Source organism: Parastagonospora nodorum (genome assembly GCF_000146915.1).
Source record: "Parastagonospora nodorum SN15 chromosome Unknown scaffold_41, whole genome shotgun sequence".
Classification (NCBI taxonomy): Eukaryota; Fungi; Ascomycota; class Dothideomycetes; order Pleosporales; family Phaeosphaeriaceae; genus Parastagonospora; species Parastagonospora nodorum.
The window spans coordinates 232,255-260,169 of NW_001884589.1; the positions used below are offsets into that span (position 1 = coordinate 232,255).

Genomic DNA, 27,915 nt, shown 5'->3' on the forward strand with positions numbered 1-27,915 from the left:
GCCGGTGGCGCAGCGGCGGAACTCGGGAAATAGTCTGGAAATAGAATCTACATTTTGAGAGTGTTTGGAGGTGTTGCGGTGGAATGAGTGCGGCGTAGATTTACGGCGTGGTTCAAGACAAAGTTTTCAAATTGTCTAGTACAAACCCGGGGGTTATTGCAGTAGGGGGATTGTCGCGTCGGCCTGCAAGTTGCTTGACCATACATCTCGTCAAGAGTTATCTACGTGGTGAATAGTGACTGCGTATGGTCTAAAGTATGACGGCGTACATGGCATGCTCTGAGATAAGCTGCTTACCCGGTAGAGAGTAGCGAGAAGCTTACCCACATGGTCGGGGGATGAAGAGGCGTTGGTGTCAACTGCAACTGCAGCCAGACATTCATCCAACCCCGGAGTCTCACTGACATGCAATATCATACCATGGCTTTAGACGATGCGATGTGACGCATCTTCTAGAAACACTCACGCCTTCCACACTCTATCCGCAATATCGAAGCGCTTAGCTTGGCACAGTAGCACGGTAGCGAAGCAAGGCAATTAATCTCCAACCCGTGCGCAAACCTGGGTGTCGGTCGGCATTAGCCTGGGACGTCTCCCGCACGGTAGGATAAATGCGATGCTGACCTAAGGGTAGGTTCAGGATCACCAGGCCCCGGCAAAATTCCTGTCCGCCTTCACCGAACGAGAAGAGTGGAGAGTGAAGAGGCAGCCTGGAATATGCTCAAAACCTTTTGCAAAACCAGACGAGATATCTTACAGCAGTAAATATATTCAGGTTTCTTTATAAACTTATTAGTGCGCTCCTAGAGACTATTAGATCACTTCGCGCGTGTGTAGAGCGGACACGAATTTTGCTCCTGCCTGGTGGGATAATGACTGGGGATTCAACGTCGGATTTGAAGTCCGGTTTATTGGCATCGGTCGATGTTCTCCAGCGGCCTTGAGGTGAGGGGATTTCCCGGGCGCTACTGCAAACCAGCGCCGCTTGGCCTAGCCTAGTCGCTTCTTCGGTGTTTTTGAACGGGAGATAAAAACCTCTCAAGAGTCAAGGCACGGATGAGAATGTTGGTAGAGTTCTCGCACTCGCTTACTCATTTGTTTGGAGCAAGGAACATGTCCAGCTCCGGATCCGGAGGCGGGGTTGCGATTAGAGTCGCGCCGTGGCTGGTTCTGGAGCAGGTGTAGCGGCGACTCCGGGGTCAGCAGCGGGCCAGGAATTATGCTTAACTTGCTCGCAACCTTATCGGCACCTTACTGGTGTAAGCGAGCTGGCTCTGAGCACGCGGCACTTCGTATTGTCTTCACAGCTGCAGTGTCTGTGCTTTGAAGGAAACATTTTGTGCGATGGATGTGATCGCATTTCGACATCAATGTGGCAGTTGACATGTCGTGTTATGCTGGGGACGGCGTGGAGACCCCAACTGCAGTGCTGACTTGAGGTGAATATGACTGCCTGGAAGCTCGTCGCTGACGCGGCCTTCCATCCCACCGAGTCTCCCGTATTATTGCGCTATCCGAGTAACCGTTGATGTTCGTCTTGGCCTGCCCGCGAAACAGCTTCCGTGTTTAGCTTGGCGACTTGCGCCAATAAAGTAAACTGGGTCTTTGTCTCCCGCGAAGCAGCCTGAGACGCCAGGCTTTTGCGACGCCTCGGATTCTGGCGTTGGAGTGGCGCCACTGCCATGCTGTCTTGGGCATTTTCTAACGACGCATCGCACGTTGAGGGGATGACTAGCTGAAGGTATCCAGCCAATACTGTCGCACGAGGGGACTACAACATCAGGCGACGCATCGCACGTTGAGGGGATGACTGGCTGAAGGTAACCAGGCAGCATGGAACGCTGCAGCAAAGGCTCACCAGACAAACGGCTTGGAAACAAGAACGACAAGACTCCTGAGCAAAGGTACTTCCGCAAATGGCACTGCGTCGGCCCTGTCATACCGTCAGCGTGGGTAAATCGGATCTCGTGGTACGGAGTAAGCTTAAACCAAAGACACCAAGCTTGATCTATCATTACGCCGAGCCCCTAAGCGAATGGCTGAGAAATAACAAGTGGACGATTACGTTAGTGTGGAGTCGAGCGGACGCCTTTCCAAGGAATGTAGGACCGACGTGCTTGGACAACGGTAAAACATGTTCCACGTACACCACAACGTTCCCGACGGGTGTTGCTTCGTGCGAGTGGGCACGGCGAGGCAGTGCGGCGTCACAGGATGTTGGGGGCTATCTTCTGCATGTGTGGGATTTTTTTGCAAAAGTCAATCTTAGACGCTTCCAACAACGTCAGCCGTACCACCGAGCTGATTTTGTCCGTGTCCCAAGGACGCCGAGAGGCACCTTCGGAACACAACCATGGGGGGGCCAAGCAATGCCAGGACATGCCACAATTCTGCTAAAGCCGCACCAGCACGAGATGTTTGCGCGGTCACAGATTGCTGGGACGCCTTGGCATGGCTTGGTGAATGATCCTCGCGGCACGCAGCGTTTGCTCGGCCAAAGAGGGAAGGTGGCCAAGGATCACAAGACGGATTGACGGACTCAGAGGCGTACGCCGTGGAGCCTTGGAAGGTGTCAGGACTAGGGCCGGAGTGGAGCTAGCAAGCGGCTGGAAGGCTTGTCATTGATAGGAATCTTGGATTTTGGGTTTAGGTTGATTAGTGCCAATTTAAGGTAGAAAGCTTGGGACTGAGGGCGCGGCGGACTCGGCGCCAGTGCACATGGGCTGACTGCGGACGAAGTGCTGGATTGGAGTGCTTGAGATGCTGTGAATACTGTGAGATGGGAAAGCTGCGAGCATGCAGGATCGAGGCGATGCACGCAGGACGTAAATACTCTGGGGTTGCACAGCCAGGACGGCGCCCGGCGGGCAACCAACGGCGTCCAAATAAAGCTTCGGCTGCTTGTGGGACTGGTGGCATCTCGCTATCAAACGCCACTCCAGGTCTGGGCGGCGATCAAGACCCCAGCGCCGAGAAGACCCAAAGACATTCCAGGATGCCAGGCTCCGCTCACGCTGCAGGTCAGAGTACATGAAGACGGCCCATCGCTGATGGCTTTTGCTCACTTTTGCCCTCCCACCGATCTCCGCCAGCATTCAACCTGCAACAACCTACATTGTTCTACCGACGAAGCAGTATCGAAAGTTTGTTGTCGCCGATCGTCGCAACTGAATCAGCCTTCAAGGTATGTGTGTGGTTTTCTCTGCTGTGGTCCCTTGACCATTCCCGTAGTGTGTTAGACACAAGTCACGTCCCCACAGGGCATCATCGCACCTTCTTTGGGGTCGTGCCTTCCGCTACAGCCGTCCGCGCTTTCCTGCCAAGTCGCAACAGCCCACTAATGCAATAAGCAGTCACTCATGAAGGAGTGATCTCCCTCAACCCTCACCTCCTCATTCACACATCACCTCGACGCAATGGAGACCTACCACGGCCACGTCCGCACGCCCAACGATGCCATCATTCTGTTCGAGGCGTGCCGCATTGGGATATTACCGCGGGTGCAGCGCCGCCTCTCAGAGAAGGAGCGCCAACAAATCAAGTCCGGCTCAGTGTTTGTCTGGGATGAGCGGGAAGCTGGCATGAGGCGCTGGACTGACGGAAAGTCGTGGAGCGCCAGCCGAGTGTCCGGCAGCTTCCTCACGTATCGCGAGATGGAGGGCAAGCGAGGAGGCAGCGCACTACCAACACCACCCGTGGTCAAGCGCGCGAGTGGAAAGTCGCCCGATGGCTCAGCAAATGGCGACTCCGAGGGCGAGGGCCCTGATGGCTACCGCTACAAGCCAGACGGCCTCATGAAGCAGTCCTTCAGCATCACCACATCCAGCGGCCAGCACCTCCACCTGATCAGCTACTACTCGCGCTCAAATCCGAACAACCTCCCACAACCAACCAACGACGCGCAATTACGACACATCCGCCCGCCAAAGAACATGTACCCCGAATCTACAGTCAACGAGACGCAGACGGTCCCCGCCGTTACTCGTGGTCCCATGCCGGGTTCGCCCTACAGCGCTGCTCCCCACAGCATGGGGCCGACCTCACCGTATGCGCGACCAGGACCTGTTGCACCAATGTATGCAGTCCCAGTATATCCCCCGACACCACCAAATGGCACACCGCCCATGCACGCCTACTACGCACAACACCCCTACTTCTATGGCGGCATCGTCTACGCACCATCGCCCTACCACCCACAAGGCCCTCCTCATGTCTTCGACCGACCCCCGCCGCAAATGAGCAACCCGCATGCGCCGCCGGGTCATCCTATGATTGCGCACCACCCTGCTTACGCTGCACATGCGGCGCATGCGGCTCAGCAGCAGTACATGGCAACGCCCCCATCGCGCGCACCGTCCACCGCCGAGCAGGCACAGCACCACCCAGCTCAACCACCCCCACCGCCCTCCTCGACTGTGCCTGAGCAAGGACCCCAGCTTCCTGCTATCAACGGAGCTGCGGCATCAGCTGGCGCCACCAGCCTACCAACACCAGAGCCGTCAGAGAAGTCGCAGTCCACCAGCAGCGAGTCAACCGCCGCAGCAGCTTCGAGACCACTTCCAACGCTAGGCTCACTTCTCAACGGCGATGGCCCAGAAAAGGAGAACCAGAGCACCAGCCGCTCTGGCAGCCGCAGCCCAAATACGGCATCACGATTCCCGCGCGATCTGGCGCCTGAGCGTCTCGCTAAGAACAGCACCGCAGCAGATAGCAGCGCGCTGAACAAGCTCAACAGCGTCTTCGTCCGCTCCTAGAGCTCGACCATGTAAAATTGTGTTTCGGTACTGTTTTCTTTTTACATAACTAGGGTGGACTTTTAAGCATTTATGATCTGCATCGGTGGCGTTCAAAGTGACGGCTTCACGATGCCTCGGGTTCACGGCGTTTCGAGCAAAATGGCAGCAAGGGCCAAGTCAACAACGGCTCCTTTCATGCGCTCATGTCTGTTTCTATAGTAGCTTCAATTACAGCAATGCACCAAATTCATGCGAATGTTTGCATTAATTTACGAAACCTAAATTCCTGTCATTTTACGCTTATTTTATGCTTAATCGACTTTAACTGCTGCTAAGCGAGATTGAAACTCCCTGACATCACTGAAGCCCGAAGTGCGACTTCCGTTCGCCAAGACACAGGTGTGCTACATCAACCTCTTGTATCGCGATCGCGTGCGCTTGTGTGCGACAAGCTGCGTTTGTAGCTGCCTGATCGGGTAATGTTAACGTGACATCGCCCGCTATCTTCGTGACCTAGGGATCAACCCCGCAGGCGCCCGACCCTTATCGTGGACGTCAATGGCGCGAAGGGCGATGATGTCGGCTCGTCTCAGCCGAGACCGGAGAGCTTGGGGGTTGTACTTAAGCTGTTGAACGATTGCATCTGCATGAGGTTATGATATTTGACATTTGAGAACATGGCGAGTGCAACTGAGACACCCAGATCGCACGACATGGAGAAAGATACATCCCTAGGCCTCAAGGGCAACATCGGCGAGAAGCTGCAGAAACACTCGCACGATGCGGATGCGGCGATGCAGGCGTTTGAAGGCATGGATGGGCAGGTCATTGAGTTGACAGAGGAGAAGAGTAGGGCGTTGTTGAAGAAGATTGATAGGCATTTGATGCCGGTATTGCACCACCCACAGCCACCATTTGCGTGAAGATGCAAGACTGATGAGAGATAGATCATGTGCATCGTCTACGGGCTGAATTATCTCGACAAGACGACGCTGAGCTATGCGAGTATCATGGGCTTGCGGTCGCCTCCGTCGGATAATAAGCTCAAGTCCGGCATTGATTTGCAAGGTGATCAGTATCAGTGGCTGGGCTCGATGTTTTACTTTGGATATGTTGCTTGGGAGTATCCGACGACGAGGCTTCTGCAAGTCCTGCCGCTGGGGAAGTATTGTACGATCTCCAAGTGTTCTGAGGATTGGAAGGGAAGTGTGGCTGACATGTCATAGCGGCGTTCAATATCATCATGTGGGGTATCGTGCTGTCCTGCTTCGCTGCGGTTGAGAATTACGCTGGCGCGATTGCCATTCGCTTTTTCCTGGGTTTGTTTGAATCTGCGGTCACGCCCGGGTTCGCACTGTTTACGAGCCAGTGGTACACGAAGAAAGAGCAGGGTGCGAGGACGGGCATATGGTTCTCCTTCAACGGCTTCGCTCAAGTCTGTATACCTATCTCTTCACTTAGTTTCGATCCTAACGCATGTCCAGATCTTCGGTGGCTGTCTAGCCTACGGCATTGCAGTCGGCTGCCGCAAAACAGGCACAACAATCGAGCCCTGGAAAATCGTCTTCCTTGCTACTGGTCTCCTGACCACTCTCTGCGGCATCCTCTTCCTCTGGATCGTGCCCGACAACCAGATGAACTGCCGCTGGCTGAGCAAAGAAGACCGCATCCTCGCCATCGAGCGCATCCGCATGAACGGCCAAGGCGTAGGCAACAAGCACTTTAAATTCTACCAGCTCAAAGAAGCGCTACTCGATCCGTTGAGTTGGGCGTTTTTCTTCTACGCTTTGATAGCCGCCATACCCAATGGTTCGGCACTCCTTTTCCATTTGTCTGCTGAGTTGAGTGTGTCGGAGCTGACGCAAATCCAGGCGGCATATCAAACTTCTTCTCCCAACTCATCGTGTCCTTTGGCTACACGCCCGAAGAATCCCTTCTCTACGGCACACCCGGCGGCGCCGTCGAAGTCGTCTTCCTAATCGCGTGCGGCTGGGCGGGCGACAAGTACGGCTACCGCATCCTTATATCCACGACTGGGCTTTGCACCGGCATTCTAGGCATGGTTCTTATTGTCGCCTTGCCGCTGGACAATAACAGCGGGAGGCTGGCGGGGTACTACCTGACGCAGGCGAGTCCGACGCCGTTTGTTGCGCTACTGAGTTTGATCTCGAGTAACGTTGCCGGGTACACGAAGAAGACTACGGTGGCGGCGATGTATTTGATTGGGTATTGTGTGGGGAATATCATTGGTATGCATGCATCTTCAAAATTAGTTGACCTTTCCTGATGACTTTGACTAGGCCCACAAACATTCAGACCTAAAGACGCGCCTCGCTACGTCCCTGCTGAAATCACAATCATCGTGAGCTGGAGCGTTTGTCTTGGTATATTAGCGTTCATCCACTGTTACTGCGTGTGGCAGAATAAGAAGAAGGCGCAAATTAGGGCGGCGCCGGAGTATGTGCATATTCCAAATCAGGAGTGAGTTACCTTCCGCTTGTGAACTTGGTGCGGTGCATGCTGACTATGGACAGATGGCTTGATTTGACGGATAGAGAAAATCCGGAGTTTGTTTACACTTTGTAGAGAAATTATGCGACGTTCCAAGTATATTGACACTCAATACACTTGGGACGATCGACGACAGCAGAGAATATCGAGGGGTTATTCCTCTTTATATCTGTATGTGCAATGTGGTTTGAACATGACGGCGAGGTTGATGCTAGCGTCTAAAGTGCATGATCGTAAACTTTGCTCATGCGTGTTTCACCAATTTGGAATAGGATATTCTCGACTTTCGTCACAGCTCGATAAAGCATCAATTAGAAGCAATACATTTGTATAATAAAGTCTTGCAATTGTATTTCCAGTGAACATGGAGACGTGCACGGAAATTTTATTTTTCGAAAATACTCGATATGGATTTTATGTACACATGCATAGCATCGGTTATATTTACAGGTGTCCGATGGCAAGCATGATCTTGCAGCGCTAATCTGATGATCGAAATGATGCAGACGTCTCTTACAACGCGTTGAGAAGGGTGGTGTAAGCCTGCTTGGGCTGGTAGTTCCTGTCGAACAGCAGGGGGTTGGAGTCGGCCCTCCAGCTGTCCTTGTCGGATACACCCCACACAGTGATACCCACGCACTTCTGCAGAGCAAGGCAGCCGTTCATAACAGTCAAATAATCGCTGGCCGCAGCGCCGGCAATGTCGAGCTCAGTGATGGAAATCTCCTTGACGTTGGCAGCGGCAAGGGTCTTAAGAGCATTGGGAACACCAGATGCAGGGTTCCATCCGCCTGGCGCAGCGAGATGGGCTTGCGAACCGATACCGTCGATGGGGATGCCTTGCGAGATCCACTTGTTGACCTGACGAACCATTCCGGTGGTCTTAGCGTAGTTGGCGATGTCAAGGTTGTAGTCGTTAATGTAAAGTTTGGCGTTGGGATCGGCCGCACGAGCAGCGCGGAAAGCGATGCCAACAAAGTCTTCGCCGAGTACGCGGGTGAAGACGCTGTCGGTTCGCAAGTTGCCGTCCTCTGCGTTCTGGTCAGCTGACGTACTTTGGAAAACCGACCACCACAACTTCAACGACTCCTGGAAGCGAGAAAACAACGACTATGCAAGAAGAATAGACTAACCTCCCAGTATTTCGTTGACTACATCCCATTGGACAATCTTTCCCTTGTAGTGGTTGACGACATTGGTCACGTGATTCTGAATGACGGTGGTCAGGGTGTTGCGGTCGTTGATCGATGTCACCCACGCGGGCAACTGCTTATGCCAGAGGAGAGTGTGACCACGCATGAGCTTGCCATTCTGCTGGGCAAAGGCGACGACCTTGTCGGCGTTGGCGTAGTTGAACGATCCCCGGGATGCTGCATGCGACCCGTCAGTGCGCGACCATGGTTTCAGTCGCAGATTTACTCACGCTCAATGGCATCCCACTTCATGCTGTTCTCGTTCGTAATCTGTCCAAAAGTGTTCTTGACGATGGTGGTCAAGGGAGCGTTGCTCAGATGGTAGTGGTCGATCTCAGTACCGAAGTACAGCTTTCCCTTGGCCTTGAACTTTGCGTTCAATGACTGACCAAACACGGCCGTGGGAACGAGGAGGAGAGTGAGAGTAGAGAAGTGCATGATGACCGATTCCTAGATGCGAAGGTTGGTGTTGGGGCGCTGATCCAGCAGTCAGGCCAGGACCTCAGCTCTTCTTATTCTCTACTCACTCATGTACTAACCCCAACCCGTCAAAGACGCTACAAGAAAGACGCCTCTAACTTGCGGAAGAAGACGAGGCAAGTGGAGGGTAAACTTCGGACCGAACATATTGAAGGTAGTGATGTCCCACAAGTAACAGGACGTCAACTTCACTGGACTAAGCCACCCATCAATCCCCGCCTCCACCTCTTTGTATCTCCGGATAGTACTTAATCTCCAGCGGTCACCTGCCAGAGTCAGTGGCAGGCGCGCCTAGCCTCATCTCGAGCGGGCACAGATGCCTCAAGTCGGTTGTAGAACCGCACGCAGCCTTGCTTGATACATATTCGAGCAAAATGTTTCGCCGGCTCTAAGTTCATACGAGAATGATTTTCATGTTTCATTTACCAGCAGTTGATCCGCCAATAGTATAGCCTCGACTTTTAACGTAGCGTTGCGCCAAGATGCCTACACGGCACATAAGCCCGAATAACCCCAGTAAATTCTCCGCAAATGCCGGCTTCCCAACACAGTTAAGCAACGCGCTGCGCTGAAACAAGAGCCAACTCCGCAGACCGATCGCATACCACTGCAAAAACGTGGTAAGACCACTAGAACAGCCTGATGTGGTAGCGAAAGCCGTGCATTTAAGCAGTGTACATCTCCAACGATTGTCACAGATTTCATCATGACTCGTGCAAGGATGCTCGAGCAAATTTTATGATAGATTAGTACATGAGACAATGCGATTGTTCTTGGATGCTGTAGATACACAAATTCGCAAGGCCTTTCATTCAGATTCGCCTCACCAGACCTCGGAATAATTTGTGACAACATTAAGTCTTCCGAACCTCGGTGGCAGTATCCCGGAGTACTTTGAGGATCTCTCAGATGTCGATGAAAGAAGCATAATGCATCGCGACCGTCTTCAGTTCCCTGCAAACATATGGAGGATGCTTTGAGATACAGTGAAGCTATTCAGGCTAGTGCCTGCCGATCCCGAACTGTTGTGAACAGATTAGGCAGGTGCCTTCATACTAGGTTTTGCACGATGCGATCTACGGCGCATCCTCGCCGACTCTGCGACTGCGATCGCGCACTGGTTTGACAGAGTTGCATGGCTGCGAGCTCACATTGTGATTTTGGACTTTGTAGGGTAGACGTATCGTGTTGCTGAGAATGACAGCGTTCATTGAGAACAAGCACATAGGCATCGCGCTAAGATCACGGATGTTCTTGACCTGTAAGTTAGTCGTTCCCGTCGTCGAGCTGTCAGTCAGGTTGTGGTAACAAAGGCTGAAATCATCCTCTTGCAGCACGTAACATCGATTGGGCTCGTCGTGCTGAGGCATCTTGAGGACGTGTTCGGTGTCGAAGTCTAACGATGACGTGTACTCATAACGCGCCGTTGGCGATGGCTGAAGATGCCTGTCCTTCAAAAGAGTGACGAAACGGTTCATAACATCCTTAATAACATCTAGAGAGATGCTGATGTTGTCAAGTTCGATAACTGGAACGTCGCCCTTGCTGATGACAGAGTGCTGCCAAAGCTGTCCAACCCGATGACTCACCACGGTCAAAATTTGTCAGCTTGAATTACAGATTCTTTATTCCTCACCCAAATTCGTTATTGTCTCGCTTTGTGCCTGGGTGAGGTGCAGAACCAAGTTCGATTTTCGATTCGGATGCATCACGTGTGCCTGCTTGTGTATCTTTCTTTGGGGTAGACTTGCTCGAAGCTACAGGGGATGTGCTACATTTAGTCGTAGGTGTGTACTCAAACAATCAGAAGCTTTTAGATAACCGCCTCATGGTATTCCCTTTTGTGGCATCTCAGTGAGGATGTGAGATCATGCAGGAGGATGTAGGTAGATTTCGGAATCTGTCAAATACTTATGCAGTGGTTTAAAAGCACAGAGGCGAGCGACTCCAATGAATTTGAGGGGAGAGGAACATTTTGGAGAATTTCTCCTTTGTACGGACTTGTGGGTGCGAAATGTTCTGCAGTGTTGCGGGCGATTGTTTTCAATCGCGCTAGTAAGTTCAGACGTGTTTACTAGCTTCTGCTTCTCTCTCATCTTCAGCCCCGACTCTTTCCCATCGACACCTCTTCCCAGACAGGAATACATCATGGGCGCAAACGGGACTGTCGACAATCACTTTACGAATGGGTTCAACGAAGCGAACAACCTCTGCGAACAAGATCAAATGGAAGAGGGCATCACCAAAGCCCGAGAGCTGCTGGCTGAGCCTAGTGTCCCACGCTACCATAAGATGAAGTTTTTGATGCTACTTGCGTCTGCGCTTGAAGATTGGTATGATGCAAATGGTTGCTGTATCGAAGCATAGTCGATATGGCAGATCCAGCGCCGCTGGCACCCAGAAGGAGAAGACGCTGCCTTGGATGCCGACATGAGCGAGGTTCGCACATTGCTAGACACTTGTGACAGAATATTGCAACAGGAGCGAGACGAACTCGATGCTGAAGATGGAGTTGAGGACTCCATGCTTCTGGACGACCAAGGAACCGCAGATGCACAGGGAATGATGGAGAACATGGACTTTGGTGCAGAGGAAGACAACGAGGCAGGCAGAGCTAAGAAGGATCGGGCAGAGGAGAGTTCTGGGGCTGGCAAGGTAAATCATCTTGCTACATGGAAAACGCGAACATCGACTGATTTGCCCATCGCAGGATGTTCCGTTGGCGGATTAGGAAGAGAGGCGCGACACGGCTCTCGTCAGTCTATCCACATTCTTGCACGATTCCTCTTAACTATAAGCAACGACGAGCTATTATCCTTCTACTCTAGACTCACGCTTACAACGAACTCAGCGTCACTGTAAGCTCCTCAGCTTCACATTCTCCCACCATGGCGCACCTCGAACAATCTGCGTTCTCAACAATAATTGCACGAAATCAAGGCGCAGTTGTCATCAATATCACTCCTCAGAGCTATGATACGCCATAGAGATATGCTAGCATCAAAGCATGGCGACTTCCTCGGCATCATCAAAATCACCACAAAGATTGATGATGAAGTGGGTGCCCGCATTGTTCCGTGAACAAATAAGCTAATTAGATCCGCGGAGCGCGGGCCAGCAACGGGGATTCCCGTCTACATTCCATCGTGTAGTCGTGATCACGCGGGTAAGTGCGCCCAGCAAATATGCACAGAGAATTGACGGGAACGAAATATGTTTTTTCGTGTCGATAAGCCATCTCGGAGACTCCGCGGGTGGAATAGCTAGGTCGCTAGGTCCAAATCATTCGAGTTCGGGCAATGCAGGCACAATCTGATTTCGTCCCATAGTACACTGCAAGAACAAAGAAAGTAGACTTTTGGGCGGGACTTCCGCTCGGAGTTATCCTCCGCCGAAAGTTTATCAATGGGGTTAGCAAGACACCAAGCGTGACTTCAACCCCGCCTAGTTGGTATTCGCGTTATCATGTCGCAGTCAACGACTGTCGCAGAAGACTTGCAAACCACTGCCCGTCATAGTAATCGTGATACGGCAAATCTCAATATCGCCGAGTACCTAGATACTTCCCGGCTGTGTAGATCGTAGACCGGCTCCACACTCTGTAAGATCCTCGTTTTCAGGTGCAAAGAAACTGGTGGCCGGCTCAGAGCTCCGTAGCAGTAGTGCAACCTTTTAGAAAGCACCTGTTCTGGGACTGGTTCCTTGCGCACTATGTCTGATGCGGCAAATCATGGTTATCGCGTGCATTCTATGCAGCAATGTCGTAACTACCCTTTACACTATCCGATCCGGCTTCATTGACGAGAAGATAGGCCGACACTCCCGATCTGAAGCTTGAGTTTTACAAATAGTAGTTTATGGATATAAGATGCCTAAGAAGCATGTTCAATCATACATCCTCTAGTGTTCTGCAGTTCACATCATCATAGCCAAGAGCTGTTCATCTGACTTCTCAACTCTATTTCACTCGAAACACTTACAATCAATTTGGCTAAAAGTCCTCCCTTCCAGCCCTTTTTTCGACATGAAGCTTCAAATTCTCCTGGCACTTTTGCCTCTGACATTTGCTGCACCAGCGCCCCTCGCCCCTCGTGATGGGACCCCGATCCCAGGCCAATACATTGTCAAGTTCAAGTCGAATGCACTTCTCGAACACAGCATTCTAAACCTTATCAATGATCTCTTCCAAGATGCAACACAAAAGGCATATGTCAAACACATCTATAATATTGGCAGCTTCGCTGGCTTCGCCGTCACAACGACCGATAGCGCGGCCCAGCAGATCCGCCTAAACCCCAATGTTGAATTGGTCGAGCAAGACCGTGTCATTCAAATCGAACTCGAACATGTTGAGGAGATTGTTCAAAGATCTCCTGTAACACAGTATACTACGTCCTCTACCTGGGGCCTGGGTAGACTCTCCTCCAAGGCCACCAACTCTGGAAGATATGTCTATGATAGCACTGCTGGCGCCGGAATCTGTGCCTACGTTATAGACACCGGAATTGAGACTACTCATCCCGAGTTTCAAGGCCGTGCAACCTTCCTCGCTAACTTTGCGGAGGATGGCTCGAACACTGATGGCCACGGCCACGGCACCCACGTCGCTGGCATTATTGGCTCAAAGACCTATGGTGTTTCTAAGCGCGTCAACCTCTTCGCTGTTAAGGTCCTCAATGCTGATGGTACGGGCGCATTGTCGGGCGTACTGGCGGGTGTCGACTTTGCTACCAACGACGCCAAATCCCGAGGGTGCAAAAGCTCAGTTGCTAATTTCTCCTTCGCCACTGGAAAATCTGATGCCCTCAATTCTGCTGCTGCCAACGCTGCATCCTCAGGCCTTTTCATTGCTGTAGCAGCGGGTAACTCTGCTGCAGATGCTATTGATACCTCACCCGCTTCTGAGCCCAGCGTCTTCACCGTCGGCTCCACAGATTCCAACGACAGATTGGCTGCTTCCTCCAACTTTGGTGCTTCGGTCGATATTCTGGCGCCCGGTGTCGCAATTCTGTCGACCTGGAAGAGCGGTGGCACGGCTGTACTATCGGGTACTTCGATGGCGACGCCGCATGTTACAGGTCTTGCTGCATATCTTCTGGCGTACGAGGGCATCAGGACACCTGCTGCTCTTTCCTCGCGTATGACAAGCTTAGCGAACATCAACAGAATCACGGGCGTGCCGGCTGGAACCGTCAACCTTCTTGCGTTTAATGGAAATAGTCGGGCATAAGTTCGAACCTACCATAATACTACATAATTTAATGTGTTATGAAAGGATGCTATTATCAATCCAAATAAAGGGCCCTTCCGCGTCACGCAACGAAGTGAATATAGCTAACCAGAGAGCAAATGCAGTTACTCTGCAAAGACTCTGTAGATGCTAACGTAGCAAATATCATCAATTCTAAGTCGTTCTGGAGGGGTGCGCCAACTACCCATCCTGTAGGGTATGCGTACAAACCGCTGGGACCTACTTCTTCATAGATAGGGCCTCTCTGTCTAGGCTTACATGGATAAGAGCTTAGGCGCCGTTGAGTGGATATAGATGGGTAACATCTTTCGCCTACTCGTCTTATTTTCGATCACCAGTGCCTGGTAGTACATCATTGACGACTCCTTGGCCTTGCTCGGCGGGTGAAGGTGCACTGACGTTCCTAAACTGCTTTTCGGTGACCAAGTCCAAGACACTGAACGTATGGGAGGATCCGGAGATTCGATGTTGTAGTCGCGCAGTTGTTTGTAGGAGACGAAGCAACTATGTCCACGCTTCGCTGTCGCTGACGCTGTCACCGTTAGCCCCGGATCTGGAACTCATGTTTATAGCGTAACTCGTCCATTATCATGCTTTCAACGAGAACAGGCTTGATAGAGACCAAATACTATTGTTGCGACGGGCGGCGGGAAGAACAGCGCGCGGCGTGTATAGCGCTAGCAGCTGCGCGCGCGTAGGCTAACCACATTTGTCCATCATAAGTGGAGGAGACCCCAAGAGCTCAAAGCAAAATCACTCAACTTCCCTCTATCATCACTTTACGTCAAACTCATTATCCCGCAACCACCACTGAAACTCCAATGGCACCAAACGAGAGCGTCATCGACCGGCTCCGCGAGCTCCACGGCCAAATTTAAGACCAAGCACAGGATGTCCTAAAGGAGTGCGAAAAGCACAAGCTCGCGATCAAGAACTTGGGGGAAGAGACGAAGAGCCTCGGAGACAACAGCGAAGACCCGGAACGCGCCAAGGCTATCGTCAAGATCCTCAACGACGTCGACGATTTCGTCGTAAGTGTCACACCTGTATTTGTATGACTTGAGACTTACACCTTACAGGATCTTGTATTTGGAGAGGGAAGTATCCGTCGCGATTTGCAAACTAAACGACAGATGATACAAGTTCGGACTCTGAGTCGTATCAGGTCTTGACGGTAGTGAGTATCTCCTGGTTGGAAGAAGAGTCGAAGACTTTTATGATGTACTTTCGGGAAGACATCTAGGTTCCATTAGACTGCAGGCAGTGGTAGTGATAGAGCCGCTTACACAGTGGTGGTTCTGTTGTTTGGATGATGAGACGATGACCGATGGGTTGGAAACATGCAATCTGGGGAGACTGTGGGAGACTTATATATACTTGGTTGAATGGGACACGAAGACTGGCGACTAGCCTCGTAGGCAACGGTCACGTGACCGAGTCGTCATCTAGAATCCTCAAAACGACTAAAGCAGATCGCGGAGTTGGACATGGACAAGTTGCTGTGCAAAAGCGATACTATTGTCATAGAACCACGCCTTTCACGGTCCGTTTCAGATAACCTTCGATGGAAAGCCAAGTCTTGGAATGGGCCACTGTTTCACTCTTGGAGTGCAACATTCCCCTAAATGGCAAGAGAGCCTAACGCCAAGAGTGTACAGGGCGGAGTTCATGATCATAGGTACGCTGTCCGTTAAGGCCACCCATCGTATTCCCCGAACAAGTTTCGGGGACAAGCAACAAAGACAACGCCAACGATCAGATACCCAACCAGGCGACCAATTAGGCGACCAAGAAAGCTATTTCCCGACTTTCAGAGCACTGATGCAACGTTTGTTTTGGCAACACAGAAGATGAAGGTTAACATTGCTACATGCGATAGCCACTGTCGCTATGGTGATATATTTATTCAAGAAGAAATGTTGAGATCTATTCCGAAGAGCTAGTGCTCGTACAGCGCTTTTTAGGACGTAATACTAACGAAGTAAACGAATTTGCTCAAAATGCTAGACCTCAAATTCGTGTAATTCAGATTTGATATTATCCGACGATTCTATGGTACATCTCACCATGAAAAACGCCTGTCGCAGTCTCTTCTCTTCTCTCATAGAGTCCCATTGTCTAAACTCTATCTGTCATCTCAAAACTCTCTGCATCTATATGCTTGTCACTTCCGCTGCGAAACGTGCGCCAGAACGCAAACCCCGTTCCTGCCGCCGCAATCGCAAGTCCGAAGTACATCCAATGCAACCACGGATCTTTCGCGAACGGCGCAATCAAGATACCCAAAGCGCTGCCTCCCGCCGACGTTAACAGGAACAAACTCATGATGAAGCTCTTCATGTTCTCAGGCGCCTTCGCATATGCAAGTTCAAGACCAGTGATACTTGCTAGGATCTCGGAAATGGCGACGAAGATATATGCTGGTGCCTGCCATGCGACATGTATCTTTTGCGGCTCCGCGGCGTAGATCTTGGTTTGCAAGATACCGGCGTACAACATGGCGCTGGCGGCCATTATGAAGCCGAGTGAGATGCGCGTGATGGGACCGAAGGCGAAGTGGAGCTTTGCGCGGATGAATGGGTAGATCAAGCGATCCATGATGGGGATGAGGATGATGATGGTTATGGGGTCGATGTTGGGGAGGATGTCGTTTGGAAGACCGTGTAGTTCCATGTGGCCGGCTAGAAGAATTAGCCATTATATGCGGATAGAAGATTTGTCAAACGTACCTTGAGAGACGAAATTGTTCATCATTTGCGAAAAGGTGACCCAATATATCGGGAAGAAGAGAAACGCCTTGCACGCAACCAGCGCTGTCTCGAGTTCGTCAATGAACTTGTCGTCCCAAGTAATGCGATGTTTTGCCGCCGCTCGTGAAGGACGAGCAGCGTTGAGGTCGAAGCCATTGCGAACTGCAATGAACAGCGCGCGAAAGCAGTTTCCGATCACGCCTCCTTGGGGTGGTTTTATGGTGTATGTATTCCTGAACTTAACCAGGACTGTAAAGCCAACAACAAACATGATCAGCGGCAGCAGATATGCGCTCCAGAAACCAACATGAAGTTCGAGCATGGTCGTTGCGATAGCAGAAATGGAGCCTATGTTGATACACGTGTAGAAAACCATGAAGACACGCTGCATGGTGACCTCGGGGTCGACAATCACTCTTTTACCGCTCTTCAACGTTTTGACATATGCTTCTGTAGTCGAGATTTGTTCCGCAATCAGAGGCGCCACATTGCTTTTGATGCCGCCTGTTCCCAATCCAATAACCATCATCGCGACAACCAGCCCAGGGAACGCCGCTCCTCTTTCCACACTGACTGGTAGACTTGTAACGAACAAGATCATGATGCCAATCATGTAGACGACACTGAACCACTTGATCGTCGCATACTTGCCCAAGTACTGATCCGCAACAACCGCACCCATAACAGGCGTGAGATAGCACCAGAACTGGAAGAAGTTCGTCATCGCTGTCGCAGAAGATTGACCGAGCCCCAAGGCACCAGGAAGCGTCGACTTGGGTGGGTTGGCGATGTAGTTTTGAAACGGACCAGAGAGGCCATAGTAGGCGAAGCGCTCACAGAGCTCGACAATGGCGATGAGGAAAGCGGAGAGCGGGAGGGAGTCTGAAACGTGGGGAAGTGATGAGAGGTCGTGTGCGGAGGGTGCAGAGTCTTCAATATCCGGACCGCCATGCCTTTCATCATCGATTGATGTCTCCTTGCCATGCGCCGTAAGCTCAGCGGTGTGGTCTTCGGTTTGGGCCACTGTCGTGTAGGCGCCAAGCCCAGAGACGCCCTGGGAACGCCATGGTGGTGGCATCTCTGTTGTACAATTCCGACTTATTCCGCTGCTCTTTCAAGGCCGTGACATTATGCACCGATGGAAGGAAACTTGCGTGTCGGGTGCGGTAAGGGTCTACCCTCTTTTCAGCGCAATAGATCATGTGTCCGGAGAAAAAATTCCATTATTTTATGACACTATCTGCCATCAAGTCTGAGATGCGACCAAGCGAAGCAGTGTTGCAATTGAAGACACGATGCACGCGGGTGAGACGCGATCCGCTTCGGTCACCGAGTCTAGGCCGCAAATGGATCTGAATACGCCACACATCAGCCACGCCATGTCTCGAAGCACGCCAAAGTCCATCACCTTATCCAACCATCGTCCCATTCACGCCTTACCCGCAAAGAACTGATCCAACTGGTTCTCAACATCTGTCACACCCAGTCCGCTCGTCAGGCTTCCCCTGATCCACTTTGGCAGCTTATCCTGGATGCGCTTGGTGCCGTACCGCCTGTCCAGCATCATGATCGCAGCATAGTCGCCCTTGTGCCTGATTGCACGACCAACACACTGGTTCACCGCACGCATGCATGCGTTTTCGAAAAAGTCACGTGCCGCTGCCTTGCCGTCTCCGCCGCGCTTGTTCTCCTTGGTGGAGATGTACTGCATTTTGGCTTTCCACCCGGCCGAATGAGGATTGGGAAAGGGCAGTCCGACAACGACCACGCCGCGACCGAGGGCGTCGCTGAAGTTGATGCCTTCGGAAAGGGTACCGCCAATGACGGCGAAAAGGAGAGCACCGCAACCGTTGCCAGATGCGATGGCGGTGCTGTAGGCGGTAAGGACCGAATCGACTGCGGCTTCTTTGTTGGCGACTGGCTGCGTTGCAACGTTTGGCTGACTGCGCTGCTCGAGGAATATAGGCTTGGTCTGCGTAAAGCGATCCCAGAATGTCACTTTTGAGCCGGCAGCTGCGAGCCGCTTCCAAGCTGCGATACAAGCATCAAGGTAGGAGTAACTGGGGAAGAAGACAACTACACCATCAGGAATGTGTTGCGCTGTGCCAAGAATGGCATGCCCGAGATCGATCATCGTTCTCTCTTTGTTGCGGTTCTCGAATGTAAAGACAAATTCATTGCCGGATGATGCGCGAACAACAGGGATCGCAAGAAGGTTTGTCGGCGGGATGACATGGCCACACGAGAGTGTCATGATCTTTGTGGAGTCTAGGTACGGGAGGAGGTGCTGCTCATAGTCACTCATCGGAGACATGGTTCCACCAGCAAGAACAACCGCCCGGGCTTCTTCGACAATGTCTTTGAAGTGGTATGTCGGATCTAGGAGCATGTATCTTAATGTGACGCATGAGTCTTCCTTCGAGTAGAAGAATCGTCCCTCAGCCGATGGATTCATCAATGACAGCAGAAATGATTGGACGTGCATTAGAACAGGTACATTTTGTCGTGGGGCCTTTTGGAACATAGTCTTTGCACCTACTTTCGCTGTGTCATTCGCGACTGTCTCGGCGTACGTGGTGTAGCCATCAACCTTGCGTGCAAGCCTACTTTCTTGAAGGTATGTGTTGAGCTTGAAAATGTTGACCTGATCCACGCCTTTTCCGGACATGATTGTAAGCATATCAACTAGGCCATCCGTAGCTTTTTTGTCGTCGGATATGGTTTTGAGGTATCCAAGAATAGAGTCAAGGATGCGGACAGTCTGCGCAACATACACTCGATTCTTTCCCTTGAGCTTATTGCGAAACTTTTGCAAATACATGGTAAGCTGTGCGCGGGCTTGCTGGACTTGGTCGAGCGTGACGGATACAGAGTAGATACCCGCGATAGCGTCCATCAGGTTGTGTGCCTCATCTATGATGACGACGTGGTTTTTGAGCGATAGACCGAGAGCATCACGTGCCGTGCTCTGCAGTAGAAGTGGATATGGTAGTGTGACAATCTGGTCAATCAGCACGAGCTCAATGCACACCAAGAAATTCTTACCTCGCAGTGCTGGATTGCTGGCCGAGAAGCATAATATGGACAGACACCTAGCTTCTTCCCCAATGCACCCAAGTCTTCAATGTCTCTAATCTTCGCCAGCGCGTGGTCGCGAAAGTCGTTGACCAAAGTCTCGCTTTCCTTGTTTGGCATGTGCGGACATTTACCTTCAGCGCTGGTAGCCTGCTGCAGCTCGACACAGCGCTCGTTGATTGCAGTCGCGTTGCCGAGCCGGCTGACTTTGCTGTTGATGCATAGATTCTTCCTCGATCCCAAAGTCAAGTGCTTTACGTCATCCACAAGTCTGTCGACATCCGCATCTTGGTCGTCTGGAGTGATGGCAGGCGGCATCTTGACTCGACCCAACTCGCTCGTAAACTGGGTCAGCTGAGAGTGTGTGCGAGAGCAAAAGAAGATTTTGGTCTCGTCTGGCACCTCCCCTTCTTCAGCCTTAGTCGCGCTCGTAGAGTATCCCAGCTGCTCCATCAAAGCCTGAGTCTCTGCTGAGAGACCAGACTCGCTGAACCCACCGGACCGCGCTGCTTTGTCGTGCTCTTCATCGGTCTCGTAATCGTCTAGAACAAATTGCGCTTCGTCGTCCTTGTCATTGGCTTCACCTGCTGCCATCTTCTGTCTCTTGTAGCGTGGCTCGCCACTCTCATAGCGTTCTTTGGCACGCTTCTCTTTCGCCTTGATCTTGGCTATTCGGTCGTTCAGCTCTTGCCGCCGACGTAGCGCTTCCTGTTTTCTTTGCTTTTGGGCATGCTCAAGTATCCACGCTGGTTCATCGCTAGCAGCCGCATAAACGGCGAATCCATCCTCAAATGTCCGTCTCTTATGATCTCGCAGCCATGTTAACGACCCACAGATCAAACTCAGCGATTTTCCCGTTCCGGTTGGTGACTCGAAGATGCCGACTTTGCCCGCGTCCAAGCAGTCGTAGACCGCGTTCATGAAATCATTCTGGATATCATAAGGCTCGTACGGATGGTGGAAGTTTCGCGCATCATCATTGTCGTTCATGGTGGTGAGTTGAAGAAGGTACAGCGTTGATGAGTAATGAGAACGAAACACGCGCGCTAGCACGTGAGACGCTAGCGGCAATAACGCGTCGACCTTTCACTTCTCCTTTCCCTCATCCAGCACCGACAGATCATCTGATCACATCTCACCAGATTCTCTCCAGTCAGTATTTTCCGCAAGGTCTTTCATCTGAAGCCTCACGAAACGTCACAAGAGATGGTAGTACATCACGCGTGCCACGACCCAAAGACTACCTATTTCCGAGGCTCTGGAATTTACGCCGACTGGCACGAAACTTGGATTGATACCACCTTTTGGTGTGGCATGTGAGATGTGTTGATCAGGCGGTTGTCGCGCTGTCGTACAGATATGCGTCAACGCCTCTCCAGATTGCGTGATCTGGAACATCAACTAATACGACATTTCTGACAAGAAGCACGACTCGACTGCTGACAATTATATGCTCTTTACTTGCGTGTCTTTCAGCATGTCTCCCCGCAAGCTATGCTGTCCTCTACACACCCGTAAACATGTCAACACAATATCAGTCATTGCACGAAGCAACGATGCAGTCAGGAGAGCAAGAGCCACTTCTTTCACGTGTTACTTCGCCAACCGAAAGCGCGAAACAATACACTTCCAGCGAAGATTCCGAGACTACAATCGCTGAAGGCATCACGCGCGCTATCGAAGACGATGTCTTGCCCGAGACTTCCACCCTCGGACGAACTATCACTTGGTCGAGCGCTTACATTCTAGTGATTTCACGCGTCATCGGAAGCGGCATCTTTGCGACGCCCGGCGTCATTGTAAGAGATGTTGGCAGTGTAGGACTGTCTCTCTCGCTCTGGATCGTGGGCGCCATCATCGCAGCATGTGGTCTTGCGGTGGGCTTGGAGTATGGCTGTATGCTACCACGGTCTGGTGGCGAGAAGGTTTACTTGGAGTTTGTCTACCGCAAACCTCGATTTCTGGCCAGTACCCTGGTAGCTACGCAGGCTGTTCTTCTAGGCTTCACGGCCAGCAACTGCATTGTATTTGCCCAGTACACGCTCTATGCATTCGACATTGAGGCGACAGACTTTCGACGCAAGTCACTGGCGGTGGGTCTACTCACAGCCATTACCATCATCCACAGCTGCTTCATGAAGACTGGCATTCGCATCCAGAATTTTCTGGGGTGGATCAAGATTGGGTTGGTTGTGTTCATGGTTTTGTCGGGCTTCTTTGTGGTGGTATTTCGCATTCATGGAAGTGATGAGTCGCGGAGTCACTTTCCTGCTGGGTCGGAGTTGTGGCAAGGGAGTGATTGGAGCTGGGGAATCATCTCCACGTCGCTTTTCAAGGTGTTCTATTCGTTTGCAGGTCTCAACAACGTGAATAATGTGGGTATGGCGTGAAAACTCTATGGACGCACTGACAGGCGCAGGTCATGAACGAGGTTCGCAACCCTATCCGAACCCTCAAGTCTGTTTCCATAACAGCACTGCTGACCGCATGTATCATGTACTTGCTGGTCAACGTCGCCTACTTCATTGTCGTGCCTTTGGATGAGGTCAAGAACAGTCGAGAGCTCATAGCAGCGCTCTTCTTCGAACGTTGTTTTGGTTCGACGGTGGGGAAGACCTTGCTACCGCTTGCAGTTGCACTCTCCGGCGCTGGCAATGTCATGGTAGTTACATTTGCTCTGGTGGGTTGCATTATCCAGCTTACGAGAAGCAAGCTGACGATCTCAGGCGCGCCTGAACCAAGAAGTGGCACGGCAAGGCTTTCTTCCATTCTCGAGCATCCTCGCATCGTCGAAACCGTTCAATGCACCAATGGGCGGACTGATCGTACACTACATTCCCTCACTCTTGGTTATAGCTTTGCCACCTTCGAGCGAGGTGTACTCATTCATCCTTGAGGTGGAAGGCTATCCCGGCCAGATCTTTGCGCTCGCTTCTGGTGTTGGCTTACTATGGCTTCGGTACAAGCGACCAGACCTTAAGAGGCCTTTCAAGGCTTGGACTGTTGCTGTCATATTGAGGATAGTTCTCTGCCTCGCCTTGATCGCTGCACCCTTCTTTCCACCAACAGCTGGCCACGCAAAGGGCGGAATCTGGTATGCAACCTACGCTGTTGTCGGCGCTGGTGTGATTTTGTTCGGTCTGCTCTATTGGTTCGTTTGGTTCAAGCTCATCCCGAAGTGGAAGGGCTATCGCGTTGAAGAAGGGACCGATGTTCTGAGTGACGGTACGACCGTATCAACGCTCATTCATATGGCGTCATAGTCTGCTGAGAAATACACGATTACTATCATTAGCACGTGGTACAATCAATATGCAAAACTTGATCGGAATGTCAGAATCGTACACTTGCGCATCATCTTCGAGCCAATCAGCATGGTTCTGACATGTCTGCAATGTGAGTAGGTTTCGCAAGTCGCGGCTTCTATTTCAAAGCCGATGACTCGCTTCTTCGATCATATTGCGTGCTTGCGGGGAACCTGGCGCGCTGACATATCGAGTGCAGAAACAGGAGGTGTATAAGAGTATCATTTACCATGAAGCACAATTCCATCAAAACATCTCGGACCGACCACATTCGGTAAACTTTCCAGAGCAATCAACATGGCTACCGCTGCCGTCATCTCCCCAAGTTCCGCTCCAACACACACTCCTCAAACCGTCCAATCATCTTCCAGCACCATCAACCATGGACCTCAAGATGTCCAGACTGTGCTGAATTACTTCAAACCAAATGAAGACGGTTCACCGCCACATCCCACTTATACTGATCGCCCAGAAACTTACGATCGTCCCGTCGAAACACACCCCGTGACCGTCCGTGACATCCGCGGCCGCGAGAAAGACTTCACCCTGGACGGCAACGGCTTCCAAGTGCATCGCCAGGCTTCGAGTGAAAAAGAATTTCGAGACGACGAGAAGATCAAGAGCGGGTATTACGCTGAGACGGAGCAGTTGCTCAAGGATGTGTAGGTCGCTCTCTTGCTAGACGCGACTATATCTAACATCTCTAGCACCGGCGCCTCTCGCGTCTTCATCTTCGACCACACCATCCGCCGCCAAGAACCCGACACAGGCGGTGCCGAGAAGACGCTTCGCGGGCCAGTGAAGCGTGTGCACATTGACCAATCTTACTCCGCAGCACTGTCGCGCGTGGCGCACCACCTCCCCGACGAGGCGGAAAAACTACTCAAAGGGCGCGTGCAAATCATCAACGTCTGGCGGCCCATCAAGACCGTCCAGCGTGACCCGTTGGCCGTAGCCGAAGCGAGCAGCGTCAGTGACGACGGGTTGGTGGTTGTTGAGCTCATCTATCCGAACCGCAGGGGCGAGACGTTGTCTGTGAAGCACGATGCTGGACATCGGTGGTACTACAAGTCTGGACTCACGCCAGAAGAGGTGTTGTTGATCAAGTGCTTCGATTCGAAGGTGGATGGAAGGGCGAGAAGGGTTCCGCACACAGCGTTTGAGGTGCCGAATACGGAGGATAGGGAAGCGAGAGAGAGTATTGAGATTAGAGCATTGGTATTTCATGAGGATGATACGGCGGAGTAGGGGGTGTGGCTCTGGATCGAATTGAAAGCATCGTACTTGCTCTGTCGAAGTTCGAGTCTAAATGGTGGTTCTCTCAGCAGATTTCAAACGTCTCCATTTCAGCCGCTCTTCTCATGCAGTACTTAAGATAGGGGAACTCTGCACCTCGTTCTTGGGCTACCCTTCTGAAGGCGTAAAAATCCCCACTGATCATTTTCCAAAGTTGGTCTTCGTGCCGTCGTAGGAGACAGGGAGAATGCCCATGCTGGAATACACAGACTGTATCGCCAATACGTGCTGCCGCAGGGGCGATTGCAAGTTCAAATGTGTCTGTAAGTACGATTCTACACTCTGCCAAGCTTTCATGGAATTCGCGGGGGGAAATTGTTGCGGAGCGTGAATGCTGTTGATAGCCGCGGCAATAACCCCTCTGTAAGTCCCATCCAAAGGCTCGAGCATCTTCTCGAGCTTCCAGGATTAAAGCTGCTAAGTTTAGATGGTTTCTGGAAATTCATTAAGTGTGTGTCACTTACCCTGTAAGAGTTCTGTGTCGCAATGGTAAGAGCCGTACTCATTGTTGTCGTCCGGAGATGCATAAATCAGCTGAGCCAGTGTTGGAAGAGTGTTGAAGAATTCTATCATCTGGCGCTCCGTGTCTATCATGTCTCGAAATTTCCATGGACGGCTGGTTTTACGAATGGTAGCGTAACTTAATCCCTTGACATGTAACCTAAGCTGGTTTTCACCGATATTTGGACTGACGACAGTGAACGATGCTGGAATCTGACTTATACTCTTATACGGGCTCCAGGAGTCCAGCGGTGAACTTTGGGAAAGGTCAGGAATCCACGAGGGCATGTGTAAATCGTGGGGATGGCGATTCGCTGTTAGTAGATGTAGGCCGATGCTCGGAAGCAGAAACAATACAGTTTTGATGAAGGTCTGCTCTTTGGTGGCATCATAATCGATCAAATGATCCATAGAATTACGCTGTGCTTTTGGGAGCAAAGATCTGAGCGCGAAGATCTTGTCCCTTGGATCGGTAGCCAAGAACCTTCTGCTAGATATTATTTGATGCCACAGACGTCTTGGGGCATCAAGGTGCTCTTCCACTTTCAACTTTTGGCGGCTCCAGAGAAGGATGGGCAGTGGTACACTGTCCTCGATCACACGGTGGCCCTGATATCCATGGAGACATGCCTCTAGGATTTCCAAAGAAGTTTGAACAGATCCACACATGACAGTGAGCGAAGTGTTACCACTGACCTCCTGTAGCACCCAGATTCTGCGAAACCATGGTCTTTCGATGAGGATTTCCAATTCGCTAACTATAAAGTCGCTGGGTGGCTGCCGACTGCATTTCCCGGTCTCTGAGAGCTCCATCTCCCTCGTGGCCAGTTCTTTGAATAGTCTGCGACTTCCTCGCGTATCTTCGCCAAGATATATGACGACAGTCGAGGCCATCTCATATATCATATTCATGCTCTTGACTTGATGACCACGTTCGCTCGTGTCCGCCTGATTGATACAAACAGCGTCGATCCATACCACCCGATCGCCGTCCACGAGACGGAGAGCCCGCAGAGCATTGGAGCAATTCTTCGTACTCTTTAGGAAGTCGTCCTTTCCACCTACGTATAATGAGCGCGGTGCACTGGTGTTTCCCCAGGTGTATGAGATGGCCTCGTATTTCGGATTTTCCGTCAAGCGCGCGTGTTGGAGGGAGCAACGTATGGGATCCGATGACTGAGCAGCCGGGTGTAAGATGACGAGTCGAACAGAGTCCCAGTGCTCTAAAGGTTGATATTCATACAGCGACATATGACGCGAAAGGAACGATTCGCGTCTGGGGTGGGAATGAGTTGTGGGTCGGGAGGAGAAAAGTGTCGCATCGATGGTTGCTGCCTCCGACTGCAGTCAGCTTCATCGATCCCCGCACCGGTCAACGCAGCTCAAGCTTGCAACGATGCACTACAACTGCACAGCCACATAATATGGAGAAAATGGCGATCAGGATGCTCGTGAACGGGATGCAGGCGCGGAAGAATAATGACGACTTTGGTGCTATGGGGTAGATGGGATAAGAGTGGCGAGAGCAGTATTCGCTCATTGACGAGAGACCAGGGTTCTGGGTCGCAGTGATCGACCCAGAGGCGGAATACTGTTAAACTAGTGAACTTTTCGAGTATGGAATCTATTTGCGTCCAAAACTGCGCGGTCCATGATTCTTGTTCGGTGCTTGAAGGGCTATATTGTTGAAGTGCTTCAATGGAATAGAAGAAGCGCAGTGGCATTCGGAGAGTGAGACTCAGGTGTGTGATCTGATCAACTAGGATGATAGGAAGATGGTCGGGAGACGGCGCTGGCACTTTTGTACCTAGGCCAGCGAGAGTCTCTAGATCGGTAACGTGAGTAATTGCAGTGCGTGACATCCAAATTCGGATCTCGGTGTATCCGGATGTATAAGCACCTACAGGCACATCAGTTTCTGGACACTTACGTTTTCATGCAAGAGAGGAGCAGAGATACATCAAACTTCTTGTTCTCCAAATCTTCTTCGCACATCCAATGGGGCCCCCAACTCGAATCTAAATGGCGGGCCCAGGTTGCTCGAGGCACCCATTGAAGACCACCAAGGACGCAGCTGCCGCGCTCATACCCGGCGTACGCTTTGATGTCTCGATTTGTTGTTAAACAGCTGCTCCATTTGTCCTTGTATGGCTTTGAGCAGGTCGACACGTGAAATACATTCCCTACAAGACGCACGTGGATCTGATGTGGTACCACGATCGTGATGCTAGGTGGAACTAGTAAGTTGCAATACTTCGAGTTCGTCCCAAGTTGCGATATGAGACCGAAACATACTTACTGTTGTTCTTGAAAGAGTTTCTGCGCGGCTGTGCGCTAGCTCCATATCCGGTTGTTACATACCCAGTTGCTCGTTTATATAATATTGTTCCGTTATTCATGGATCTTGCATCTGATCTGCGCCCACTTGGACGTGGTCGGAAATCTTCTTACTTATGTAGTTGGTGACGTAGAGTCTCGGTTATTTTAGACATGTTCTCCTTCTTCTCCATCTCTCCACCTATCTTCTTCTCTTTTTATAGTAGTTGAGAGAGAGAGATGTATTGAGTCGAAATTTGAGATCAGTTTATTGGAGACGTGGACATTTGAGATGGACTAGCGGGTTAAAGGGCACAGGATGTGTATACGGCCTAGTCGCGCGCATAGTCTTTCACTGTTAGTCGACGTCACGTGACTTTGCCCTTTTCATCACCTGGGCAACTATGAATTGCGACGACATTGAGTTTTATTGTCTCTTGAGATGACTTGCAAGGCTTGCCTGTTACCATGATCTCGATAATTGTAATGATTGAATTTCAT

At 51.3% G+C, this 27,915-nt stretch overlaps 12 protein-coding genes across 12 annotated transcripts; 6 read left to right on the forward strand and 6 right to left on the reverse strand.

Moving 5' to 3' along the window:
• Nucleotides 1-1,091: 1,091 nt before the first annotated feature.
• SNOG_15931 (hypothetical protein) lies at nucleotides 1,092-1,386 on the reverse strand (the record flags this gene model as incomplete). Its single annotated transcript, XM_001806012.1, has 2 exons — nucleotides 1,092-1,170; nucleotides 1,256-1,386. 2 exons carry the CDS (start codon nucleotides 1,384-1,386, stop codon nucleotides 1,092-1,094), a joined length of 210 nt encoding a protein of 69 aa, XP_001806064.1.
• Nucleotides 1,387-3,416: 2,030 nt separating this feature from the next.
• SNOG_15932 (hypothetical protein) lies at nucleotides 3,417-4,754 on the forward strand (the record flags this gene model as incomplete). Its single annotated transcript, XM_001806013.1, has 1 exon — nucleotides 3,417-4,754. One exon carries the CDS (start codon nucleotides 3,417-3,419, stop codon nucleotides 4,752-4,754), a length of 1,338 nt encoding a protein of 445 aa, XP_001806065.1.
• Nucleotides 4,755-5,413: 659 nt separating this feature from the next.
• Nucleotides 5,414-7,023, forward strand: SNOG_15933 (hypothetical protein; the record flags this gene model as incomplete). The annotated part of the gene is made up of 5 exons (XM_001806014.1): nucleotides 5,414-5,626; nucleotides 5,684-5,906; nucleotides 5,963-6,171; nucleotides 6,221-6,581; nucleotides 6,608-7,023. The coding sequence occupies 5 exons, from the start codon at nucleotides 5,414-5,416 to the stop codon at nucleotides 7,021-7,023; spliced, it is 1,422 nt and encodes a 473-aa protein (XP_001806066.1).
• A 549-nt stretch (nucleotides 7,024-7,572) lies between these two features.
• On the reverse strand, nucleotides 7,573-8,878 carry SNOG_15934 (hypothetical protein; the record flags this gene model as incomplete). Its single annotated transcript, XM_001806015.1, has 3 exons — nucleotides 7,573-8,278; nucleotides 8,381-8,617; nucleotides 8,671-8,878. The coding sequence occupies 3 exons, from the start codon at nucleotides 8,876-8,878 to the stop codon at nucleotides 7,761-7,763; spliced, it is 963 nt and encodes a 320-aa protein (XP_001806067.1). The 3' UTR covers nucleotides 7,573-7,760.
• Nucleotides 8,879-10,552: 1,674 nt separating this feature from the next.
• On the reverse strand, nucleotides 10,553-10,894 carry SNOG_15935 (hypothetical protein; the record flags this gene model as incomplete). Its single annotated transcript, XM_001806016.1, has 2 exons — nucleotides 10,553-10,691; nucleotides 10,854-10,894. 2 exons carry the CDS (start codon nucleotides 10,892-10,894, stop codon nucleotides 10,553-10,555), a joined length of 180 nt encoding a protein of 59 aa, XP_001806068.1.
• Nucleotides 10,895-11,443: 549 nt separating this feature from the next.
• On the forward strand, nucleotides 11,444-12,001 carry SNOG_15936 (hypothetical protein; the record flags this gene model as incomplete). The annotated part of the gene is made up of 2 exons (XM_001806017.1): nucleotides 11,444-11,575; nucleotides 11,927-12,001. 2 exons carry the CDS (start codon nucleotides 11,444-11,446, stop codon nucleotides 11,999-12,001), a joined length of 207 nt encoding a protein of 68 aa, XP_001806069.1.
• A 943-nt stretch (nucleotides 12,002-12,944) lies between these two features.
• Nucleotides 12,945-14,150, forward strand: SNOG_15937 (hypothetical protein; the record flags this gene model as incomplete). Its single annotated transcript, XM_001806018.1, has 1 exon — nucleotides 12,945-14,150. One exon carries the CDS (start codon nucleotides 12,945-12,947, stop codon nucleotides 14,148-14,150), a length of 1,206 nt encoding a protein of 401 aa, XP_001806070.1.
• Nucleotides 14,151-14,992: 842 nt separating this feature from the next.
• On the forward strand, nucleotides 14,993-15,343 carry SNOG_15938 (hypothetical protein; the record flags this gene model as incomplete). Its single annotated transcript, XM_001806019.1, has 3 exons — nucleotides 14,993-15,010; nucleotides 15,062-15,202; nucleotides 15,251-15,343. The coding sequence occupies 3 exons, from the start codon at nucleotides 14,993-14,995 to the stop codon at nucleotides 15,341-15,343; spliced, it is 252 nt and encodes an 83-aa protein (XP_001806071.1).
• A 946-nt stretch (nucleotides 15,344-16,289) lies between these two features.
• SNOG_15940 (hypothetical protein) lies at nucleotides 16,290-20,986 on the reverse strand (the record flags this gene model as incomplete). The annotated part of the gene is made up of 4 exons (XM_001806020.1): nucleotides 16,290-16,852; nucleotides 16,901-17,975; nucleotides 18,357-19,889; nucleotides 19,967-20,986. 4 exons carry the CDS (start codon nucleotides 20,984-20,986, stop codon nucleotides 16,290-16,292), a joined length of 4,191 nt encoding a protein of 1,396 aa, XP_001806072.1.
• Nucleotides 20,987-21,516: 530 nt separating this feature from the next.
• Nucleotides 21,517-24,549, forward strand: SNOG_15942 (hypothetical protein; the record flags this gene model as incomplete). Its single annotated transcript, XM_001806021.1, has 5 exons — nucleotides 21,517-22,375; nucleotides 22,471-22,676; nucleotides 22,723-23,221; nucleotides 23,774-23,963; nucleotides 24,009-24,549. 5 exons carry the CDS (start codon nucleotides 21,517-21,519, stop codon nucleotides 24,547-24,549), a joined length of 2,295 nt encoding a protein of 764 aa, XP_001806073.1.
• Nucleotides 24,550-24,738: 189 nt separating this feature from the next.
• SNOG_15943 (hypothetical protein) lies at nucleotides 24,739-25,103 on the reverse strand (the record flags this gene model as incomplete). The annotated part of the gene is made up of 2 exons (XM_001806022.1): nucleotides 24,739-24,996; nucleotides 25,062-25,103. The coding sequence occupies 2 exons, from the start codon at nucleotides 25,101-25,103 to the stop codon at nucleotides 24,739-24,741; spliced, it is 300 nt and encodes a 99-aa protein (XP_001806074.1).
• Nucleotides 25,104-26,853: 1,750 nt separating this feature from the next.
• On the reverse strand, nucleotides 26,854-27,590 carry SNOG_15944 (hypothetical protein; the record flags this gene model as incomplete). The annotated part of the gene is made up of 3 exons (XM_001806023.1): nucleotides 26,854-26,998; nucleotides 27,029-27,325; nucleotides 27,550-27,590. The coding sequence occupies 3 exons, from the start codon at nucleotides 27,588-27,590 to the stop codon at nucleotides 26,854-26,856; spliced, it is 483 nt and encodes a 160-aa protein (XP_001806075.1).
• Between the last annotated feature and the right edge of the window lie 325 nt (nucleotides 27,591-27,915).